Genomic DNA, 25,226 nt, shown 5'->3' with positions numbered 1-25,226 from the left:
TTCATTTACTCACTGATGAAACAGCTTAGACTGTCTCTTATTTCCCAACAGAGACCCTGCAGATAATGCGTCAAACCAGAGCCCATGAAGGCAGCGTGTTCACCCTGTGCACGCTGCAGGGCGGCGGTCTGCTCAGTGGAGGAGGGAAAGACCGCAAGATCATCCGCTGGAGTGCTGATCTGGCACCTGAGAGAGAGTGTGAGGTGAACCACAACTCTCTGTGTGTGTGTGTGCGTGTGTGCGTGCGTGCGTGCGTGCGTGCGTGCGTGAATGCTTGTTGCTGGTGACAGGTCTGAATTAAGAAAGTGAATTTACACTCAAATAAAACGCAATGCTATTTGATTAATATTTAAAAAAAATTCAGATTCCAGAAAACTTCGGGGCAGTCCGCACCCTCGCCGATGTGGATGGGGAGGAACTGTTGGTTGGTACGACACGAAACGCGATCCTCAGGGGCACCTTCTCGGACGGATTTGTGGCCATTGTGCAGGTGCGCTCATAATGTAGTTCTGTATTAGCACTGTCAAGCTTTTGGATGCCTGCTTGCTATTTTAAGATTCGATTATTTTGGACTGAAGCTGTCAGACACTTAATGTATTGGATGGTGGTAAGAACAAGTGCAACAAACATACATTTCAGAAATTCGACAGGTGAACAGCTGGTGAGTCTGCGGCCAAACAAAATAATGTTTCTATTGAGAAATACTGCAATAATTAGGCTTCATTTTCCTAAGCAGGAATAGAGTGTGAAGTTGGTTACTCCTGACTTTGATTTAGTTTTATTTCAGACTAATAACGACTTGGCAAATGAAAACAAATACAGATAGGAATAGAATACGATGGAAATTCACAAGTATTTAAAAACATTAGTGTAGTCTTAGTTAAAGCCCATTTCACATGTTTTATACATCAGTTAATTGAACATACATTTATACATAAATTCATCAACACAGCATGGAAAGTGAGGAGCAGCAAAGCTGGAACCAGAGTGTTGCTATTGTGTTGTTTGAAACACTAATGCTTTGTAATTTACAAATCTTTAATGTACATCATTGGCATTTAAATAAGCCACATTAGAGAGACTGTGTGCTCATTATTCTCTTCAGTGTCACAGAAAAATAAGGGTAAATTTTCTTTGTCAATTTAAAAAACAAAATGATTTGTAAAAGGTTAAAGAATGTATTAAAATTACTAATAATCATAATTTATAATAATAATAGGGGTAATTTATATTTACTGCTCATAATTTATCTTGTTGATTCCACTGATTTCATATATGAGATCATATATAAACACACATCCTCCAAAGCAGCACACTCACACCGTAGAATTGAATCTTTACCTCATCTCACCTAAGATCCAGTGAATCTAAGGCACTCATTATTTACTGAAAAAGATGAACACTGATTATGTTGTGTCTCTTTGTATGTGGGTGTGTGTCTCAGGGTCATGTAGATGAGATGTGGGGACTGGCCACACACCCCTCCCGGAGCATCTTCCTCACCTGTGGTCACGACAGGCAGGTGTGTTTGTGGAACACAGAGGAATATAAGCTGGACTGGTGCATCAGCCTGGAGGTAGGAGAACCATTTTCCTTAATGCAACAACTTTATTCGCAGTTGGGATTTTTTTCAGTACAGTAAGTGTTTATATACTATACTTGATACTCAGCATTGCCAGTTCTGTTCTGAATACCCCTGCTTGTTCTTGACAGGAATATGGACTGTGTGCTGACTTCTGCCCTAATGGATCGGTGGTGTCAGTCGGCCTCAACACAGGAAGGTAACGTAAATGGTCTGTATTTAAATGGTCTGTCTTTATTTAGCGTTTTTCTAGACTTGATGGCCACTCAAAACAGTACAGTACAGTTTATTTTGGCATTCACCCATTCACACCCATTCATACATCTATGGGCAGCACTCATTTTTCTAGGAGGGGCAATTTGGAGTTCAGCGTCTTGCCGAAGGACAATTTGGCATGCAGATGGGATCGAACTTCCGACCTTCTGGTTAGAGGACTTAAAGCAGTCTATGGGATGAAAAAAATGTATATCAGACAATGAATATAGATTCAGTTTGTTATGTTCAGCATGTGAGAACCCTGTATCTGCAGAAATATGAAACTGAACTGCTGACACGTGATTGGCCAATTGGATGAATATACAGGTGTAATACAGTGCTTGCCGAATGTGACTCATAGAAGGTGAAAAAACGAGCTTCGCCAAACCTTGCTGTAAAGACTGGCTGCCTGTTGTCATCTGTTATAATCCCCTCTTCCTACAGGTGGTTGGTCCTTGACCTGCTGACCAGAGAGGTGGTCTCTGAATCCACTGATGGGAACGAGCAGCTGTCTGTCATGAGATACTCCCCAGGTCAGAGTTCACTGCCTGCTCACTATTATCTAACAACTCACAATCATAAAACTGTAGAAATTACAGCTGGGTTTAACAGCAGGACTTTGGTATGTGATGTCAGCGTGCTATTTGTTTCTAAGAACCATCCTGTGTTTGTTCCTTCACAAAAAACAAATGCAAACATGTGGTAACTTGACATTAATTTAAGGTATTTTTTGTCAAATTAGTCTGTATGTAGTTTATTTAAAAAATGTTACATTTTGGGCCATTCTTATAGGATTGGATTCAGGGAATGGGGATATTGGAGTTAATGACTGGTGCACCAACCACTACACCATGGAAAACCACACAGATGTTTTTTATTTTAGAATTTGCAACTGTTTTTTTTGAGAGTTGGTAGTAAAGATATGATAAAAGATGTCATTACATACTTCGTTTAAAAATGTACTATTGAATTCATTAAATAATAATTAAATCTAAGGATTTATTTGTATATGCAATTTAAAAAGAAATACATTTTATTTGAATTAAGATTACATTTTAATCAGATAGTTCAAAAGGCAGTTTCCTTTCCCATTACCAAGTTATATTTCTTTGCTGCCTTTGCTGCCTTTTGTCTGTTTAGTCTGCTTTAGTCATGTGAATTATTCATTGAAGTATTCTTATTTATTTTTTTTAAATATTAATTTATTTGTCATTTTGTCTATTTACTTATAAATTAATAATCAGATATATGCTTATTTATAATAAAAAAAGGCTGTAATTTTGCATGCTTGTCGCTTATGAAAGGGCTTTTACCATTAAAACAGATTGGGAATATTGACTGATCTACATCCATAATCATAATCAAAATTTCAGTGCACTAACCCTAGATCCTAGAAAGACATTGTTGGAATCCGCTTTATCTATTTGAATTGCCTTGTGTCTGCAGATGGAAGCTTTTTAGCTGTTGGGTCTCATGACAACTTCATTTACATCTACAATGTGACAGAGAGCGGCCGGCGCTACATCCGCTTCGGGAAATGTAATGTGAGTTAAATGTCAAATGACCAATCTCTAAAAATGTGTTCCTCGTGTTTTCTTATGACTCACTCTGACTTCCTGTAAGTCTGTTTTGTGCTCTGCCTTCTCACCCACGGGGTGACTGTCACTGGTAATGAGTTAATTTGACTTTGACTTGACTATGTTATATTTATACATATATTCATATTCATATTATTTAATTTAATATTCCATTCACCCTGTAAATTACTGCTTCACTTGACTACATTATATGTTACGATGTGATGTTATATGTTATGTTAGATAGCATGTTTTTTTTTTTCTATCCTCTGAATAGTCACCATGTACATTCTGCTCCCGAATCATACAAATACACTTACTTCACATATACTTATCTTATTTAATATTCCCCACTTCTTCACCCTGAAAACTGTTGCTTCATTTGAATTTATTTGACTATGTTATATGTTATACATATATTCATATTATTTAATTTAATATTCCCCACTCCTTCACCCTGTAAACTGCTGCTTCATTTAACTTTTACTTTAATTTGACTATGTTATATGTTATACATATATTCATATTACTTAATTTAATATTCACTTGACTGTGTTATATGTTATATGTTACAATGTTATGTTATATGTTATGTTACATAGTATGTTATTTTTTTGTCATTTTGTAAAGTCGCCTACTGCGTAGATGTTTGCCTTCCATGTCATAAGAATTTCACTGCTCCGATGACGCTGTCATTGGTGCAATAAACTTGACTTTGACTTCTTCTTCATAAACTCTGTAAAGAATACCAACAAAAGTAAAGGCTTTCTGATAATCTTTATATTTATTATTCATTTATGTGAAAATATTATATTTATTATTTATTTATAGAGCCAAACCAATAATCAACGACTCCATTATAGTCCCACTTCCTTCACAACCTGGCCCGTACCTTTATCTGCTACTCTCAAATTTGACACCTGAACCTGACACAACACCCAAGCTGCTGCATGTCCTCCCCACTGGGAACTGCCGCTCTGCAGGCTACATATGACACTGACAGGTGGCTGGAGAGGTAGAGAGAGAAAACAAAAACAAAAACAGGAGAATTGTGAATGCCCTACAACATGAGACATCTTAACCATGACCTCTACTTAGTGATAGATCTGTTTCGGACATGTCTATGCTTATTTCAGACCATATGCATGCAAATCATGCTATCCAGACTTTATGAAGCGTATAAAACGAAACCCTCAAAAATAATACCAACTCCACATTATATAATTATCCAGGGAGTATGGGTGTGTGGCATTTCCTTGGTTTACTTTAGAACAATCCGTTATCTTGTAATCAGAAGTACAAAACATCTGATACTATATCAGTATCAGAAGTTTTATAATTCTCTACTATTAGACGAGGGAAAATTTAGGACACATCCTTTTCTTTTAAACCTGAATTCACAGTTGGGACGTTGTGTGACGCTATATCTGTTCATCTCTCCCTTTAGGGTCACTCCAGCTTCATAACTCACCTCGATTGGTCCAAAGACGGGAAGTACATTATGTCCAATTCTGGCGACTATGAGATCCTTTACTGTAAGTGAGCATATACAGGTCGTTTTTTGCACTGAAGCCCTCAGACAGCATAATGACCTCCTCCTCTCTCTGTGCCTTCACAGGGGACATCGCAGCAGGGTGCAAACTGTTGAGGAATCGCTTTGAGAGCAAAGACAGAGAGTGGGCCTCCTACACCTGTGTGCTGGGCTTCCATGTCATGGGTGAGTGCAACGTCTCCCCCTTTGTGCATACTGGGATATTTCTCTAAGTGTGAAGTGACGATGACCGTGCTGCTGTGGTTGTTCCAGGGGTGTGGTTAGAGGGCTCCGACGGCACAGACATCAACGCCCTGTGTCGCTCTCATAGCGAGAGGATGGTGGCTGTAGCTGATGACTTCTGTAAAGTCCACCTCTTCCAGTACCCCTGTCCTAAACCAAAGGTACAAAACTTTCTTTAGATATGTTTGTCTGACTTTGCATGCAGAGAAAATATTGTTCTTAAACTGCCATCATAACATAAAGAGGAAAAAACTTGTTTTGGACTCACGTATACAGCCTGCCACCTTTATTTTAAAATTGTGAGGGGGAGAGAAAAATCCTTCTCTGACCCAAACAGAAAAAAGATATACCTTCAGCTTTGTCTAAGTTTTAGTTTTAGGGATGGCAAGTAAGTTGCTTGCTTAGTAATGCCTATTATTTCTGCTGCTCTTGCTTCACTGCAAATAGTTACTAGTTGTGTAATTATTAACAGTATGATAATTGTCTGTGCTGATGCACCTCTAAAGTGTCTTCCTAACTATTTAACGGTTTTGAAATATGGCAGGAGTTCCTCATTTCTTTTACAAGGGACAATAATAACCCACGTTATTCAAAACATCTGAACTTTAAGTTCCTCAGAGGGAACTACCCAATTCATATGAGGAACCTTTCCAACTGAAACATTGTTTGATCAGATGTCATGGTTCACCTTTTCCAAAAACTTTTCTTTTACCCAATCCTACCTCGGGTTTTAATAGACAAATCCTGCTATAGGTATTTTCTTTGCTGTTTTTGAGATGATTTCCAGTTACTTCAAATGTAGCTAACACTGACTGAAGAAACCCATACCCCAACAATAACTGCAGCTCTGTCATTAGTATAATCCCACCACTATACAATGATGTTTTTCCAGAGCAGGTGGAGGTAAACCTTTCAAGCTTTCAGGCAGAACTCCAGGCCTCATCAATTTCCACATGTTCATTGTATGCAGTTTTAAAACAATGACACTGTTTTCTCTCATGAATTAATATTCTTCGCTACACGTCGCATCAGTTACGTGCAATGCTCTCTGATGTTCTTACGTTTTTCCCCCCAGTAATTTTTCTCCTACCGAGGGTTAAGGGCAGTGGATGTCGCTAGCACCCTATGAGGCAAATTGGGATTTGTAAAAATGGGCTATACATTTGAAATGTATTCTCTTCTGTAGAGACAAAGTGGGGAAGGGGAGGTGAAAGGAGGTGATGAGATTTCCAATGTGTTGACCTGAAGTGGATTCATTCTTTTCCCTCCAGGCACCGAGCCACAAGTACGAGGGCCACGGCAGCCACGTCACCAACGTCTGCTTCACCCACAGTGACTCCCACCTGCTCTCTATGGGCGGGAAGGACACCTGCATCCTTCAGTGGAAGGTGGTCGGAGGCTGTGCAGTCGACAGCAGGGAGAGACTGGCCTCTGCCTCATCCACCTCCACCAGCTCTCCAGAACCCACCACCGGCTAGGGGGGAGTAGTTTATGAAGAGTGACAGAGAGGGAGTCGTTCACACGAAGACAGAGGGACGTGTTAGTCAGTGGACAGCGGCCACAGCTGTCGTCTCGGTTTGGCCTCTGTGATGCCACTGCTGGGTCCCGTTTCATGCACGACATGTAGAGGAAACCTCTTCAGGAGGAGCAGCCATATTCACTTTCCACATGCATGCCTCCATATCAATGTAAATTCCTATGAAACTGAACTGTGGGATACTTTTCACTGCAGAGATTATCTGTCACTCTGTTGGATATTTGGTGAGGATCAGGAGAAGTGGTTGTGTATGTTTGCTGGTACAGAACATGACTTCTGCGGTATCAAGTTTATTGTCAATTCGGACACATGTACAGGACATAGACGGGATTGAAATGCTGTTTCTCTCTGATCCCCGGTGTTAACATATTAGTAGACAGAACATATAAGTACGCAACATATTAAGTACTCAAAACATAGTTCATAATACAACAAAGTATGCAGTCAAAGGCACACTGTGGCTAGGATGATATGAGTGCAAACTGGAATAGTGCAACAAATAAATAGAGAGTGCAAAAATACTTCATAGAAAGTAATGTACACGCACAGGCTGTAAATAGCATTTAAAGAAAGCAGCACTTGTAGTGTGATGAGCAGCATTTACAGTTATAGAAAAGACAAGATTATGAGGTGTTCTCATTGAAAAGGAGTCCAGGTTGATTCAGTAACAGTTCTTCGTTGAACATTCCTATGTTTTCATTGATGTTTCTTACCAAACTTAACCAGAGCTGTGCACTTTGGTATAGGCCATTGTGCTTATCAAGATGTTTGCTTAAAGTTTTTTTTAACATGATTTTCATATTTTTAACTGTTTGGTTGACATCTCAGCTAATACTGAAGCTGGTTTTAACTTTACATTAGACAGACTGTGACAAACCTATTATACTGAAATCAACCCTCAGCTTATTTGACTTCCTTACAGTTGATAGTAACATTTGAACATGATTACTTAAGTACAGTTTTATATATATTTAAAAGAACATTAAGACGACTGTGATATTTTATCTGTCAAGCTCCCATTAAATTTCTGCAGACTGGAAAGTGTATTGTGTGGGAAGTTTCACTAGTGGGCAGTGCTGCTCCAGGAACAATGTGCTGTGCTGTTTCTGTTAGTGGAGGGAAAAACACATGTTCCTCCCCCTCATGGCCCAGACCATAAGAGCTCATATTGAACCCCATTGGTGAAAAGGGTTTGGAAACGTTCAGTTCAAACTGTGCTGACAAAGGACATTTCACAGTTGAAGTCAGTTAGTATCCCTTAAACCTGAACAGTGATCCAACAAGTAATCAGATCCTTTAATTAATCAATACTACAATGTATCATACTATTATATATTATAACTATTATGAATAAAAAAAATTATTTGAAGTTTAAAACGTAAAGTATGATCATATTGAGTGGCCCCTTTTAAAGATTATATGCATCCATCTGGTTGAGGTAGAGTTACGTATATAGCAATGCACTGTATTTTATAAAGTGTTCATGTTTTGTAAATTATATACAAATATAATACTTCCATTTGAAATGTAGTGGGTTTAGGAGCATAAAAAATGAACAAAATCAAATACAAGTCCCTCAAAATTGTATTGACGTGCTATATTTGAGTAGTTAATGCAATAATTTACAGCTATCACCTCCTCAATGTGAGGGGTAAGAACAGAATAACATGTGGGGACTGGAAAAATAACAAGTATGTAGCACAGCGTTTTATTTATTTTTGTATTTTTCATTTGTGGAATCTTTGTTTGTCTTCTTATTTTTGTCTGATCCGTGTGGAAACCAATTTCTGCAAAAAAACAAAATATTCATGATTAATGCAAAATGAAGAAATTATATGAAAACCTAAATTGAGATACAAAATTAACATCATGGTAGATAAAACATTTACTTAGAAGTTTTATTTTACAAATAGTACACCGTTTGACTTTATGTAAAAAATAAGCAGCCCACAGTAACAAGGAGACAGCAAGTGAGACTTAATAATTAGACTAAGGTATAAAGATTAACTACAGATCAAACATGTTTAAACTGAGTCTACTTTCTACTGCATTTATGTTTTTACCCTTTGATGTAAAAAAAAAACACACCAAAGTCTGACACTATCCCTACAAAACCGATAGCAATGTCATTTTGATCATATTCGCCAGGTGTCTTTTTGTTAGATAGACAATTTTTTTTTTTTTCTGACTTTAAAAATGAGATACTAGATTACAACTGCCTCTTTTTAGGTAATTAAGTTAAGTAAAATTGGATAATAACTACTTTTTAAAACGTCCTAAGCAAAACGATCGGGGCAAGTCTTACTACTTAGTATGTATCAATTTAAAAAGGCTCTTTCGTGTTATCATATTGACTTAGCATCTGATAGTTTTATTTAAAATGAGTAGACTTCACAACATTCCATCTTTTTAAATATCTTTCTGGTTATGGGTTTCTGTACAGGCCTGTAAACGTTTCTCAGATGTCATCTGAAAGGCAGTCGCCACTGGGTTGAAATAAAGGAGGGTATTTCCAATAACTATTATAATCTTAACCTTAAACTGGTGACCGTGTGAAGAAGCTCAGTCCATGTGCAGCTTGGTTCCTGTGAAGTGGTAGACATTATAATATATATATAACATAATCCTTATGACAAAAGAGACTGATCTGGTGATTTAATGGTTTCATTTCGAATGAACCGGGTTTTCTTTGCTTTCTGTTTGAGTGTCAGAATGCGTGTGCGTGTTCGTGTGTGTGCACGCGCGCATCTGTGTGTGCGTACCTAATTTCCTTATCTGTCTATATCTACAAATAATTGAACTTTCCTTACTTTGTGTGCATGAGTGCGTGACGTATACAGTATATGTATATAAACCATATGGCTCTCGATGGGGCTATTCCGTCACTATAAAATGTTCAAAAGTTGCACATACATCGAGATCACAATCGTGCGTGAGAGTTCACCTTTCACAGAGTATGTCGCTTAATAAACCGAGGCCAGTGTGGAAGTTAATTGTGAGATGCCGGAGATTGTCGGCAACATCCGAAGATGACGATTAGCACACGAGCGACGGCGGCCAGTGAGTGTGTGTGTTTCTGTGTGTGTGCTGAACTGAGCGGAGGTGAAGAAGAGGAGGATGAAGCTGGGAGCGGAGGATGGGAGGAAGAGTGGAGTAAGAGACAGGCTAGCCGTGTGTGAATGTGTGAGTGAGTGAGGAAGAGGAGAGGAAGGTCGTCCGAGGGACCGAAAACAAAGACTTACATTTTTTGGCTTCACCGCTGGAACGTTTCTTGCGGAAACTTTCAACTTTTTACCCGCCACAGCTCGGCTTGTTGTGCCCGGAGCCGGCTTTGTTTCGCGGCGGGGGTGTCTGCGATAAATGAAGGAATAAAATAGATCACCATCGACCATTTTCTACCCAAGCGGGGAATACCCCGGGACTCTTTTTGACAAAGGTTTCGAGAGAATGGCGGCTAACATGTACCGAGTGGGAGGTAAGGAATGTTTTACATTTTTAAGACACCCCCCTCAACGTGATTGTTCGTTTCGACACAAGGTGGCTAGCTAGCCGCTAGCTGTCTGTCCCGTTAGCCGCTAACTAATGCTAACTCTTTACTAGCGCCTGTACGTGCGTCCACTCTTGCATGGAACAACGTCAAATGTGTTAAAACATCCAACAATGTAATGTGCCTATGGTAAATGGGCAAATGTGAATGAATCCAACGTTAGTTCTTTGTTTATACTCAGTTGTGACTTGCCAAAACTGATCCTGTATTCGGTATGGATATTTTAAACTAAGTAGAGTTTATAGCCAGGATACATTAACTTTTAAAAACGACTGGTGTGAAATCCAGACTAACCCCACGACGACTGCCTGCCGAGCAGTGCGAACTTGTTCCGAAAGTTGGCAGTTAATTCAAAATAAACGGCGCCTAGTCGATCGGGGGAGTTTGCTGAGTCGTATTTGTAGTTTCAAGTAAGCGAAGCAAACGTAAATTGTCACATTTGTCTGACGTGGAGTCTGTACATATGGTAACGTCCTGGAAGTGAACACAATGCTAGTTAGCATTAGCTGCTAGCTGCTGATAGGTCAGTATCGAACTAGCGACGTCTGCCGCAGCTAGCTAAAGCTGGTCGTCTGGCTTTGTCGGTGGGTTAATTTCATTATCGCCTCCGCCATATCACTTCATATGCAACGAATAGCGTTAGCCGTGCTAGCTTAGTGTGATTGCTAAGTTTTAGCCTTAAGCACCATATGTAGCTAGTCAATGTGATCGCCCCCCGTAATACTAACAGTTAGGTGTTCGCTGAAGACCACCACACCATCGGGAACGGTGAAATATAAGTGAATCACATAATTAAGCTTGAATCCATGGATAAGATGAACTAAGTTAGCTAGCTAACACTAACTTGCTACCAGGATAGCAACTGCAGTAGCCATGCGATTTCCCATTTTGAATGTCCAGCTGCTGGAGGGAAACTTCAGCACCTCAGCCAAAACAAATAAAACAATGAATACTAGCTTTCATTTCAACTGGTAATGCCAAGTGTTTTGAACGATACAGTTACAGCGTTGCACGCTTCATCATTGCTAACACCGGGTTTCTAAATGTCACCCTCATCATGGATAGGAAAGAAACGCCGGTAGGGACTGCTAGCAACCCGCTGGATTGCCTTCATCATATTTTTTGCCCCAGTTTCATCGATAAGAACCAGTGCACTCTGTCGTTATGGATGTAGGTCTGTCATCTCGCCTTTAGGACTTTGTGTACCATCTCTGTGTCTGGTATTGTGGCGGCAGAAATGGCTGAATTGGCAGGCAGACTCTGTGAAAGTCTGTAAGGTCACATAGGAGTCTTTGGTCGATACAGTTCATCCTGATTAAACACTACACTGCTAAATATGCGGCAAAATTCTGTCTTAATAGTTGGGGTTGGTCCAATTTCAGAATAGCATGCCACAATGTAAAGGGTTGTATTCTGACATGATGGTTTTGTTCTGGATCGAGTTTCAGTTTGTTCATTGGTTATTAAGCTGGTATTATGTGCCTGAAACTCATATTTTCAGAGAATATTTTTGCAGCACAGTGTTAGTGGTAAATTTGCAGATCGGGATGATATAGGGCTTTTAGGGAAATATCAGGTGTTGATTATTCATACAGTGGCTCTGAGTTTTTCAGTTTCATTCATGGTGTACTGGTCATGTAAATCATGGCTCTTTCTGCAAAAGACAACTGACACTTAAAAGTTGTTCAACTGGTCTTTCATTGGTTCATCTCAATGTCCTGTGATGGTTAAACATTCAATTTAAAGAGTCAAACCTGGCTAATACTGCTTATGTATTCAGTAGCTTTTAGTCACCTTTTTTATAAAGTGTTAGTGTATTAGGGTTACATTTGCCTCACTGATGTGTTTTTCCATACATTTGAAATTGCATCATGTGCATTCACTGGTCTCCCTCGCTGTCTGTCTCTGTGTCTGTTGCTGCCACAGCCAGTGACCTTCTGTATGGCTGTTAGGCTCAGTGGCCTTTCGACTTCCACACTATTAGTCATGTGGATATGCAGAGAAGGGATTTCTACATATGTGTAGAAGGAGAAATTATAGGGACTATAACTAGTAAAGAAATCTGCACACCTGTGTGCACAAGTGCAGAGTTAAGCTAATAGGCAGCAAGTAACCGCTCCTTATAGATATGTTTGGGTACAGTAACTGCAAGAGAATACCGGGTGAATGTCAGTTTAACGAATTGCAGCAAATTCTACTGGCAGCACTAGTACATGCCCATTTAGTTTTGTTTCTGTAAAATAATAGTGATAATTTATATATTTCAGTTATAATTTGATATGAGAAATTCAGGTATTGCCATCCTTTGGATTATTGCTGTTTAGTGCAAACATTAAAGTCATGTCATATCAATGTCATGATAATGAGACACAGGGACAACCTGGCAACATTCATTACAGATAGCAATATTGTGTAAAAACATTCAGCTTGCGCGTCAAATTTTTAGCTGGTCCTGAGCTTTGCTGGCAAAAATAACAAATGTGCTGGTGCTTGTCCATTGTGTCCTCTGTAACTATTTAACTTAATGACAGTCGTAAATTAAATGGTGTTCAGTTTGTCTGTGTCCACACACTGTCCACACATGACCTTTAGTATTTGGGACAAGATGCATGATTGTGTGTCTGTGTGTGAGTGAGTGAGACAGTCAGCCATCAGAGATGGAGAATAGCATCGTCAATTGCCCCATCCCAAGTATCATTTTAAGTCTAGCCCTTACAATATTACAGTAAGCAACAAGCAAATGATTATTCAATGACTTCCAAATTGACATTTAAGTATCCCACAGTTACAAGGTTACGTTGTTTTGTATTATAATACAGAACTGATAAAACGGATCTCATTAGTTCTTGTCTTCCACCAGTAATGATGTTGGACATTAATCTGTCGGAATGAGTTCATATTCCTGAAGCAAGTGTCTATGGATTTTGCACTCAATGAGGATTTCTTTGTTGTAGCCGGCTGGTACAGACAGTTCTGTATGAGTGAGTGCCTATATTACAAGTCCTTCAGAAGCACAGTGTTGAGCCTGGATGTAAGATCATTATCTTCCCCAGAGATTAGTCAAAGGCCTTCCTCCTCTTCATTCACACTCTAGCACCCTGCATACTGCACCACTCCAGCCGCATACGTCCAAAACAAACAAGCTACCTCAGCAGACATTTACTGTCTTAAGGTCTTTTCTTCTATACCCACTTATATGTATATTCATATATTAGCATTGAACCTGCTAATCTGTTTTCACCATTGACAAGATTATTAAGCTAAAATGTCTGTTTCAAGGGGAGTTTGTGTGATTTATCTCAAGCGCATTATTTATTTATATGTATTTTCTGTTTGGTTGATCCATCGAATCCATCCCTCTCATTGATACACTCTGATGCGAGTGCTGGTGGAACATGATGTCCATTACTTCGTTCCATTGTGAAAGATAGACTGCCGCAATATAAAAGAACAATCCACTCCCTCCGCTACCATCTCTACTGTATGTCTGTCATGTCAAGCACATCAGAGTGTAAATTCACTCTTTTTGCTTCATCCGGTATTATGTAATGTGGTGAGGTTGTGTTCCTTCACTGGGAATGAGGAAGCAGAGCTTCTTTGGTCGGAGTCCCCATCAGTGTGTTAAGTAGAGCAAGAAATCCTCTCTCTGTATGAATCCTTCCTTCTCCATCTCCGCTGCTGGTGATTCATCAGAAAGCCACTGATATCCTCCTGAGCCTCTCTGTCCCTGCCTGTGGGAGGACCAGATGGAGCTTGACGTGAAACCACACTGCATCAAAAGATACAAGGAAGCACTCTGTGTGAACTAGTGGTGCAATGAGTGATAAATGCCTGGGGGTTTGATCGGTACAAGGTTTAAGGGCTGATCTCATATGTTCAAGCTGTCAACAGTTGATATTTCAAGTCATGGTCACTATCATTAAATCTAATGAGCTAAATCTAAATAACTAAGTTAGGCAACAGTTATCACCAAGCGAGATATGGATGCAGTGGGCTTTTCTTAGTGTTGGGCCTCATGATACAAGATTTTGTTTATATTTGATCAATAAGTCATTTTATTTCCACATAACAATACCTATTAATATTTGTGACCTGAACCATGTCTAAGAGTCCATGTCTTTGCAGATATTAGGTTGTAACGGCAGCTCTCCTTCCATCTTCATCTCTGTAATATGTGTGTCATGGGCCAAAGTCTTCCAATGTTCAAGCCCTTGGTTGGTTTTTAGCCTTTAACTGATTCCTGCATAGGTAAGAGTTGAGATGAGTTTTGAGTTTTTTGGGGCTGTTGCTTGCAAAACAGTTTTATGGTCAGAGGTCCGTCAAACCACGTCTTTGTGAGGTAGCTCCTCTTTTAGAGACAAACTCCTGGTTATGTATAGTCTTTCTTCTGTTGTGTGTCATGCTCAGTCTTCAACATGCAAGTCTCCTGCCTAAAACTATGCTGTGTGGAATAATGCAAATAGTGGTCCAAATTATGAACAATATTGCCATAGAGACTGACTAACAACAGATCAATATATAAAACAATATTAACAAAAATTCACATAACATGATGTTATTTCGTAACTATTTAGCACACTTGCATGTGTCATGTATTTGTCATATATGTGTATCATGTGACATCAGGTCTCAGGAATTTGCATCTACACCTGGCGTGTACAAGTGATCTTGTTATGTAGAGTCTTGATGGTATCACAAAATGCAAATGATAAGGGTGGAGCCAGTGGACTTCCACTTCCACATCAGGGGAATGGATGCAGCTGGGTTTTTTCATTCATTCATTTCAAAAAAACTTTTCTTAGAAGTGGAAGACTGGTTGTAGCTTTTTGTTAGAAATAACAGGAAGGAGCAGCGTTATGTAGCTTGAATTTGGCAAATATCCTAATCACAATTATTTAGTTTTATGATGAGATCACGTATTATTTAACATAATAACTTACTGACATTGGAAACATGGGCCTATTGAACTTGGGGATATCCTTGAAGTTTAAATGTAAAAAATAAGGTAAAATTTAAGAAGTTGACAGAGCTTTACTGTTATTTATTCCTTTTAATGTTTGGCCTTAGACTACCTAGTGATTGAATTTTGCAAATTGGTCAAATTGCTTTGTATTACAGACTATATAACAAAGTAATGCAACTACTTAAAAACACAAACATTTTCCAAAATCTGAATAAGTATTGTTCTATTTGAAAACATGCTCTCTTGCCATCACCTCTCCCCGAGTTTATCTCATCTTGCCCTCACCCTGGTTGAGCGAGACTGTAAGCTTTCAGGTAGGGTGAAAGTGCACTGCTGGAAGGGAAACGGCTAAGTTGGATTTGATAAAACAAGGTAAACAAGAGCATAATGATGAATCAGTGTGGCACAATTATCGTTGTCTTGATTGATTGCTGTCATAAGCATTGTAGTCCAAAATCCATATTAGAAATATTTAACAACTGGCCAGCCCTACCTACCTGTAAAGCTCCTTGAGTAGTTTGGCTGGTGGAACTGCATTCTGGTTGCAGTCTCTTTACACCTTCATTATAATGACACTTTCCCCCAAAATAAAATTTAGGTGCAGACAGGATACAGGTCCTAGGGGGTAGATTAGAGATATTGCGATTAACCGGTTTTACGGTAACCGAGGTTTCAATACGACACGGTTTCGCTGCCCCATACTGTCACCCACAATATTCTCTGTCCAGCATAGTTGGTTTAATTCACCAGAGCCACCCACATGTAACAGACCCTTACAACACAGTGTATTATCATGGTATCTCTCCAGCCCGTTCACACCTGGTATTGACATGTGCTTTTTTGTGATCCCATCACAAGTGGAAAGCTGTAAATACCTGATCCATCCTGGGCCACATATGAAGGACGTCGTACTCAGCTGACTTCCTCTGAGCTGCTGCAGTAACATATTTGTTCCCTCTCTTCGTTGATTCGTTTGTAACCACCGCCACAATATCACGGTGATCACCACAAAAAATGTATGTTTCATTTGCATGTAGCATTGACGTGAGATCCGACCAGTGGTCACAGGACTCCTTTTAATGCCAGGTGTGAACACACTGACTTACCGCTGGCTACTTGTGAACAGTCTCACAGGGTGGATGTTAATATCTCTCTCTCCCCTTTCTCTCTTTTTAGTTCTAGTTCTTCACTGATACTAGCACAGAGATTATAGACAGAAAGGACATTTCACCTTCTTATTCTGCTTACTTTTCTTTATTTCTGACTAACTAAAACTTTCAGGCCTAATTCCAAGCCAATGGGAGAGAGACTGAGAGAGACACAAACTAAATATTCTTTGCACCTCCCCCTACTACCAGAGAGGCTGACAAAGAGGGAGAAAAAAAAAGTTAAGCTCAGCACATAGGGTAGGACCATGAGAGCACATCTGAGGTTATGAGTCTTTTAGCATGAGGTATGGTCCCATTAAGATGTACAAAACACTTCCCCAGTTAGCTTCCAGGTGTTGCTGATGTAAAGCAGAGTGACACAAAGAGTTGGAATTTTGTGGTGATCATCACTTGTCCAAAGTTGGGTTCTGGATTCTGAAACCAAGACCATGATACAAACATCCACAATCTCATACTGTGACACTGGAAGACGAAACAGCGATATCCCAGCCTGGTGCCATCCCTACAGGAGCAGCCTGTTGAGCTCTCATGACTTCACCAATGTAACATTTCAAAATTCATACTTAATAACTATATTCAAGGTAGATCTGTATTTTTTGTAAATATTACAGATGACACCAAATATATTTCCTTTCAACTGTGTGACGACTGCAGCAATTGCATTAGCTTAAGATGAATAGTAACCCTTGGACTACAGACCCCTTGGGCACCTTCGAGTCAGCTGTGTTGGAACATGTGGTTTACATGAGCTTCTCTACATGACCTTCTGCACCTTATTTATACGAGACCCTGAACCACTAATAGAGGAAAATAAAATTAGCTCCTGGATTTCCTCCGACTAGCTTGTTGGATATTTGATGCTGCATCATGAGGCTAGAGCTTTCTCTGTACATTACCTTTCAACCATGCTGCAATTGATCTGTTGCCCCCTTTGCCACATTAATTCTGCCGCAAATGAAAAAGGTCTGTCAGTTCTGTGTTAGTGGATGCTAACTTTTGGTTAGCATAATGGTGTGTTAAGAGTTGAGGATTTGAAGGAGGAATTTGAGGCCTGTTGGTACAATGTGATGGTTTCACACATGGCTTAGGACTGACTGGACTTTGGAATTTTTTACACCATTTGGATCAGAATTGTTAACCCATCATGTTTGTTGATCTTTGGCACACATTTTAACTTTTCAATTTAGAGCAGTTTAATTTTAAGCAGTTTATGAATTATGTAAAGATGTTCTTTCTAAATGAACTTTAACCCAGTGTAGCGTTTATTTACTACAATTGCTTACATGTAGTTTGACAAATAGAAACCGATATAGCTGAAATTGGCCAATATCATTACCATGATAATTTACCGTGTCCAGCAAGTATCAGTTGTAAAACCATTGCAGTTGCCACAAACTTCAGGCACACACATCCACTTTCTAATTGGATTTTAGCAGTCAGATATTAGCCCTTAATACCTGCTAATAATGTCGTTGTCTGGCCACAAAAAGAAGCCTTTACTTTCTCTACCTCTAGTATTTTCGAGTAGTGTGAGTAGGCCAGTCTTGTCATGGGTAATTTAAAATGGAAGAAAAAACAGGTTAAAGCCATTACTGTATCAGTGGAGTGTCGCTTATTCTACAGCAATGGAGTTAAAATCTGCAGGAAGAACTTCACTCCTGTCTGTAACCGCAATGTCTCTTTGATCTTAGCTATCGCTCTTCAGACACAAATTAGCCATCAGATTTCTTTAGTTATTTATCACGATCGTTGGGGTCCACTTAAACTCAAATGTCCTTGCTGTATGGGTCTTGTGTGGTGTGAGGTAGGTTTAGTGTGTGCACAAATGTTGGACTTTTTTCCAATGTGTTTATGGGAAGTGCTTGCCTCATAAATTTGAGTGAACCACACAAACGGAGAGTAGTCCCTTTAAGTACAGGACATGTCCTAATAACTTTTGATTATATACATGACATGTCTAAATGAGTGGTCAAGTGATACACTTTTTCAGTTGCAGTAGTAAGGGGCTTCCAATATGGAGATAAAGAGCTTGTCCAGACAGAATGCATTTTTAAATGAAAACGTGTTAGTGTGGATCAAGCATTTGATTAAATACTATATCTTGTTAGCAGAAACATGTGACCTGTAGTTTTAACTTGTATATTATTCTTACCCCTTACACATTTCATCAATGGATGTTATATATCCTTAGAGCTTGTCAGAGTTGTATGGGCCAGCCTCAAGTACCAGCTCTGTGTCAGGTTAAATGGATTCCTTTCCATCCAGTTTGTCAAAATCCTTTCAGTTCTGCCATGATACCCAAAAATAATTCACAGAGATGATGGGATTCAATAGCTGAAATGTGGAGACATCTATCAGAGGGTCAAGCCATATTTTATTATACGAATATTTAATACAGTTATTTTATAAGGTCTGGTTATGTATTGAGGTGTTGATTTCCCCTGTGAACATGACATGAATGTCAAATCTTTATTTTCTTTTGTTTCTTCCAGATTACGTGTACTTTGAGAACTCCTCCAGCAACCCTTACCTGATCCGCAGAATCGAAGAGCTCAACAAGGTTGGTTATCTTTTCCTCATCTTTCAACAGTCTTTCAACATTCTCATCACATATTTCAAAGACAACATTGTTTTAAGTGATTTGATAAGGTTTTATTGCTCAGCTGTACACCCCAACCAAATGTGTTTCACAGCTCCTACAACAGCCACAAAACATTCCGATTGACTGGCAGACATCAATAAAAGTATGTGTTAGGACACGTCAAATATAGTTCCAGTTAACGCACTATGCACAACACCATTTCCTTCAGTCCTCGTCACATGTTTGCAAACCATAACTAGAGTAGCGACCACCACTTATGCAACAGCAGTAGCATATGACACAGGCTTGTTTCCCAGTCAAAGGATTAAGCTCATTTATGTAATACTCTTACATTGAAGAGCTTGTGCTCAGCACCAGGAGGACTGCATCATCTCGAGTGTTAATGCTGCTCATCCCAATGAATGGATCGTAATAGAGACAGTTACCTGCTCTCTAGGCCCAGTGTGGAACGTAGATGGAACCACTGCATATGTCCTGTTGCTGCTTCCTAGTGCTGATTGGGGCTCCAAAGCTGCAGTGAAAATGGCTTGCAAATATTCAAAGCCCTGGTGCAGATGGGGGGGGGGGATGAAAATTGGGCTGCAACATTAAATGGTAATTTGTCTGTATTTATATAGTTATTTTTTTAGTCTTGATGACAACTCAAAGGGCTTCACAGTACAGGTAATTGCCATTCACACACACATTCATAAAGTTCATCTATGGGCAGCGCTTTTTTCTATGAGAGGCAATTCAGGGCTCAGTGTCTGGCCCAGGGACACTTCGGATGGGGACGACTGTGATCAAACCACTGACCTCCTGGTTAGCCACAGCCGCACCCAAGCCTTTCTTAGCATGCAGGTGACATTGACATCAGGGTGACCAGTGGCCTGGTTTAAAAAGAATTTGAGAAACATCTTCACAAATGTTTTGTTTATTCCAGGTATTGTTTGCATAGTTTTAAATTTAGCTCATCTTGTGGCTCAGTGTCACTATTAAAGTTTCATTTCTGGGAACATGACTTCGTCACATGATGCAAAACCATGTCCTTTTCTGAGAATGACTAATAATAATTGATGTTGATGCGGTCTTCCCCATCTGCATGCCCATAGATGCACTGAATGAATGTGTGTGTGGATGGCAATAAACTGTACTGTAAAGCACTTTGAGTAGTCATCAAGACTAAAAAAAGAACTGTATATATACTGACTATTTACCATATAACAGGAGGACTTGGTTCCAAGTAAAGTAACATCTTCAGTGCTGTGGAAGTAGTTTGTTAACATTGACCTTAAGATAAAAAGAGCACAGAGCGGCCTCACACAACAAAGGCCACATACACAGTCATCTCCTCACTGCCCTGATTACACGGTCCTGAGTGAGGAGAATCTCAGTGCAGAAGCAGGAGAGCACAAACAGCCAAACAGCAGGCTGGAGTTTGCTTATTATCGGTTTAAAGTTTCTATTTTACCGTTTAAAGTATAATCTCTGCTATAGCTAGCTGTAAGTTTTTATTGTTTCAATTCCTGTTTGTTACAAGTGGATAGCAGAGATGTAGTTTCAATGCAGCATCACTAGAAAAAGTCTAAAGGAGCAAAAAGATCACGTCCAAATAAAGAAATGATAATCCAGATGATCTGGATAAAGTGCAAGACTGTTAAAGGGGACATTTATATGCTTTTTGTAATTTATTGCTCATGTCTATACTGTTGTAATGTTAGATGTCCCTATTGAATCCATAAATATACCACCGTTCTGGGCCTCAGCTCCAGGTTTAGAACACGCACACAAAGTATGACCTGCCAGGACTGCAACAGTGTCTTAGAGAAAGTGTTTCTGCTGTTGGAGATCTAATAATGTGAACATTTTAAATCACATTTATAGCAACCTGAAGTATTTGGTATTAATGATTACTAAGGTTGTAAAGGTACACAAAAATCACGGTGTGATACGTACCTCGGTATTGAGGTCACAGATGGAACAAAAACATTAAACTGATTGTTATTTTTTTATTCAACCGTGGTTAACTGAGCCGTCTTTCTTAACTAAGTAAATTTGATTAAAAAAAAAAAGAAAATTCTCTTATATCCAAATAATACAAATATTTAAATATATATCCATTAATTACAGCATGTAGAAAAATAACTACGTCGTTAATATAATGTATAAACAGTGTTTCCCCTACCGTTCTACTAGGGGGGCGCCCCGCCCCGCCAACGGCACCTCCCGTCCCCCCTGGAAGATCAACTTAATTATTTATTTGATTTTTTTATTTTGTAATAAAGCGCCAGATCACCAGAGGAATGTTATGTCTGTCTCTACATGGTCGCGCGTTTAGATCTCTGCTCTTTGTATCGCGCACGGCGGAGTTCCATCCAGATGCGCGCACACACTGACACGTGCGAGCCCACACAGGTGAGCAACCTCCCACCAGCAGACAGAGAGCATCTGAGAACATTTCTCATGAACCACCTGAGAAGCAGCTAAAAATATCCGCGTTTTTTAGATGCTCCCAGGTTTATGATGGTAACAGCCACTCTCCTGCGAGTAGCAGCCGGAGGAGCTCTCCTGCTCCGGGTCCAAGTGCAGAGAAGAGCCCAAGTGCTGCACGCCCTGCCCCAGACAAGCATCTGTCCGGTCACCACCGGATGAGACCCACTTTGGCTGTTAAAGGGGAAATACTCCCCCTGGCTATACAAGACTGATCTCGGTAAGACGGCGAAGCGCAGCATCGCGGAATTCTCAAGCGCGCAGGCGCCTGGCTGTTAAAACGGGACGCGCATTTCTCAGCGCCGTTCAGCCCGCGATTCTGCTTTCTCCGCTTGTTGTATTTAACCGTGAACGCACCACGCCTCCCCTCCATTGTTGCCAACTCCTCAGTAAGGAAAGTAGCTATTGGCTCTCCTAAAAGTCGCTGAGTGACGCCATCGCCTGATTTGCATAATGTAATGGTCGCTGTAGGCCATACAAAAAGTGAGAAAAAAATCACCTTAAATATGTTTAGAACTACAAATAAGCTTTATTCTACAGAAGAGTATTACATTCACTAAACTAAAAAATATTTCTGTTTTTCTGTGATAATTATCTCTGAAATTCCGAGATAAATTCCCAATGAATAAAAAATGAATGCAATACGCTTCCGTATTCTTCTGTTGATTCTTTTTTTTTTATCTTGCCATTGAAATATGCCATCACTTCTCAAAATAACTTCATAACTTTAATGCTGTATCTAGACCCACATATATAAATACATGTATTCCTGTATTATTAAATGTTAGAATATCAAATTGAATCAAAAGGCTGTTATGTGGGGTGGAACTGCTAGCTCTACGTCCAGCCCTCCTCCTTTATCCGGGCTTGGGACCAGCAAAATTATTCAAAAGAGACACTCTGGCAGAGCTAGTCTCCATAACACCAGAAAAAGTCGCTAGATTTGTCGCTAGTAGCTTTCGCCATGAGGATTTAAAAAGTCGCCAGATTTAGCGACAAAGTTGCTAAGTTGGCAACAATGCTCCCCTCGCAACCTCAGCCTGAACCCTTATTAATCCCGCTGCGTCTTTTCATAATAGCAACAACATAAACCATATCGATGTTTTTAAGAATCTGGTTAGGAAAGGGATGACATTACCAAGCAACACTTTAATCTATCACTGCTTAATCTATTCTCATCTGACCATTGTTCAAAACAGGCAAATCTTACGTGAAAAGATTTGTAATAAAGATGGAAGTTTCAAAACGGTAACTTAACACAAACGATGGTTATGGCGAAGAGCTCGATTCTAACTAGTCCTGTTTGATTGCTGAGGTAACAGTGATTTCAGGTGGCAGAGAAGTCGTTCAGCTAGTAGGATCTCGACTTTCGTCTTCTTTCACTTCATGCGCATGATCCATGACGCTTTACATCGATTTGAACCACTCTGCTCCAGCATTTCTGTGTTTTCTTGACAGGGATTCGTGATAATTCTAGTTTAGTTCAATGTACAGTTCAGAAATTCAATGTACAGTTCAAAATCATTAAAAGAAACACATTAACATCATGATTCCTTTAAGTTTTTGAGTCTGTGACTACTACCCCCCCCCCCCCCCCTCCAAAGCTGTAAACCTAGGGGAAACACTGATAAATATTATAAAATTACCTATGTCGTATGTTATTTCTTCGACATAGTCTGAATTATTTGCAAGCGGCAGCTTTAATGCTGCTGGGAGCTGGGTTTGCACTGAACTTGTTTCTAATGCGATTTTTATTTCCAATGTTAGTGGGACATAACTCTAGTGGTGCCATCTCAAACGAGTTGGCATGTTCGATGTGCTACCTGCTACATTTCCAATTGCAATTGCACAATGTATGCTTTTGTACGATCCCCTTGTATTTGTAAGTCGTAATTATAGTGAGTGTGAAACTAAAGTGTTCCCACACATCAGACTTAAATGTTGTGGTCTTCACACCCTAGAGCAGATCCGGTCCTTCGCTGATGTTGTCCCTCTGAATTGGAGACGCACCCAAACAAGTCCCTCGCGTGAACTCGCTGCATTAGTTCAGTACATATGAATAACAAACCGAAAAGCCCATACCGGAAATCTTTGGTTTGGATCCATATCAAATGTGCACAATTACCTCTACCTTAAGATTAGGGTTTAACTTGAGAGGCTTTATTGCAACTATTCAATTCAGAATATCGTGGAATATTGATGCTAGTCAATTAAATTGCAGTATTTGCCAATGTCAGGTCCCTTTTTCATAAAAAAAGGAGGCTACTTGGTATAATCAGAACCTAAACCTGTAAGTATGGCAGTACAAACGTTTAGTCTTAGCTTAGTGTCAGTTGCCTGTACATAACTTCCACCAACAGTAGTCCCCAGCTTACATGTAGATACCAAAAGAGTGATCATATAACTTAATCCAGACACCAATTAGATGGCTCAACAGTTATGTCACATGCTTTTAGGCTTAACTATTGATGTTTTTCAATTGGGGTAGTTTCTATCATTTTCGACGAAAATAAGCTTGTTATCTGTGGACAGTCCTTATTCCCCCAATAATGCTTGTCATAAGGTCTCTCTTCCTATGCACTATATGCAAATGCACACATACATACTTTTTGGTCACAAAGACCAAATTAGGTTGTTTTTCGCCAGGAAGTGTAATGTGTGTCTGCAGTTCGAAAGAGGGGAGGGAGAGAGCAAAGCCATGAGTGGCTGACTATATCAATGTGGTGCATGCAGCCCACTGACTTGCATATGTACAGTGTATATATGAATATATATATATATGGGACCTGTTTTAATATCGTTGTGTGATTTACAAATGATCTGAGTGATATGATGGAGCTTGTGTTTGTGTTCCTGCTCTCTTCACAGTCAGTGGAGCAAAATATCACTGTGGGTGTCAGGCTTCACTCAGGTGTACGCCTGAACATCACAGCAGTCAGCAGCATCAGCAAATTATCAGGGTACTATCAACGGGAACACGAATGACGATGACCAGTGTGACTTTCCGTTGTCTTATAGAATCTGAAATAGGGTTTAGTGTTTACGATTTAGATGAAAGGGATCTATTGGCAGAAATGACATAACGTTACATTTCATCTAGCTGACGCTTTTATCCAAAGACTCTTACAACAAGATTATAAATTTAATTAAAAATAATATTTTCTTTACCCACCTTACATGGGCCCTTTTTATATAAATTTACATTGGGAACGGGTCCTTCTACGGAGTCCGCCATGTTTTTTTTTACAGCATGAGTTTTTATGACAAGTGAAGGGTACCACAGGTTCTCTTTCATGTTTGGAAGGGGAGGATGAGGTGAGGGGTATACAGCTGCAACGTGCAACCACTAGATATCACTAAATTCTTCACACTGAACCTTAAACTTCAGTCTACAAAATAAGATATTTAGCCTTGCAGAAATGCTAAATTTCGTAAAATTAGAATGTATATTTATTTTCTAGTGGCCCCAGAAATAAAAATATAACATTTTACTTAGGATAAGGGCGATCATTTATGGCTACATTTTGCAACCATTTCTTTGGGTAAAGTGGCTTAAAAACCATTTCGACTATACACTTACTAGAAATAAACAGAATGATGCCTCCTTCTGTGCCCTTGTTAACAGTTCACTACCACTAAGCTATTTACCAGGTTATTTTAAAACCGCTTGATCACATGACTAGAAAGTTATAGACCCATCTCAAAACTACCTTTTATCCCTAGAAGACGTTGACGTTTTTATCTAAAGTGA

At 39.5% G+C, this 25,226-nt stretch overlaps 2 protein-coding genes and 1 long non-coding RNA gene across 4 annotated transcripts in view; 2 read left to right on the top strand and 1 right to left on the bottom strand.

Annotated features, from left to right (window-relative positions):
• Window positions 1–8,102, top strand: part of eml3 (EMAP like 3) — a 51,158-nt gene extending 43,056 nt beyond the window's left edge. For both annotated transcript variants that reach the window (XM_062384153.1, XM_062384152.1), the window contains 10 exons: window positions 52–203; window positions 365–490; window positions 1,445–1,576; window positions 1,714–1,781; window positions 2,282–2,370; window positions 3,284–3,381; window positions 4,862–4,949; window positions 5,033–5,131; window positions 5,219–5,349; window positions 6,460–8,102. In XM_062384153.1, coding sequence (XP_062240137.1) covers window positions 52–203; window positions 365–490; window positions 1,445–1,576; window positions 1,714–1,781; window positions 2,282–2,370; window positions 3,284–3,381; window positions 4,862–4,949; window positions 5,033–5,131; window positions 5,219–5,349; window positions 6,460–6,666 — 1,190 coding nt within the window. In that variant the 3' untranslated portion in view covers window positions 6,667–8,102. The remainder of the gene's footprint in view (window positions 1–51; window positions 204–364; window positions 491–1,444; window positions 1,577–1,713; window positions 1,782–2,281; window positions 2,371–3,283; window positions 3,382–4,861; window positions 4,950–5,032; window positions 5,132–5,218; window positions 5,350–6,459) is intronic.
• A 319-nt stretch (window positions 8,103–8,421) lies between these two features.
• LOC133950008 (uncharacterized) lies at window positions 8,422–10,109 on the bottom strand. Its single transcript, XR_009920217.1, has 2 exons — window positions 9,968–10,109; window positions 8,422–8,512 (listed from the first exon to the last, which is right to left on the bottom strand). It is a non-coding gene; the product is annotated as an uncharacterized LOC133950008 (long non-coding RNA).
• The window catches only part of mta2 (metastasis associated 1 family, member 2), a 29,473-nt gene continuing 14,304 nt past the window's right edge, over window positions 10,058–25,226 (top strand). Inside the window, exons 1-2 of the mRNA XM_062384154.1 lie at window positions 10,058–10,200; window positions 18,897–18,964. Of these exons, the coding sequence (XP_062240138.1) occupies window positions 10,173–10,200; window positions 18,897–18,964 (96 nt within the window). The 5' untranslated portion in view covers window positions 10,058–10,172. The remainder of the gene's footprint in view (window positions 10,201–18,896; window positions 18,965–25,226) is intronic.

The sequence above is a fragment of the Platichthys flesus genome, chromosome 24 (assembly GCF_949316205.1).
Source record: "Platichthys flesus chromosome 24, fPlaFle2.1, whole genome shotgun sequence".
NCBI classification, from domain to species: domain Eukaryota; kingdom Metazoa; phylum Chordata; class Actinopteri; order Pleuronectiformes; family Pleuronectidae; genus Platichthys; species Platichthys flesus.
The sequence above is the reverse complement of the archived record's forward strand: the minus strand, read 5'-3'. Positions and strand labels throughout refer to the sequence as shown.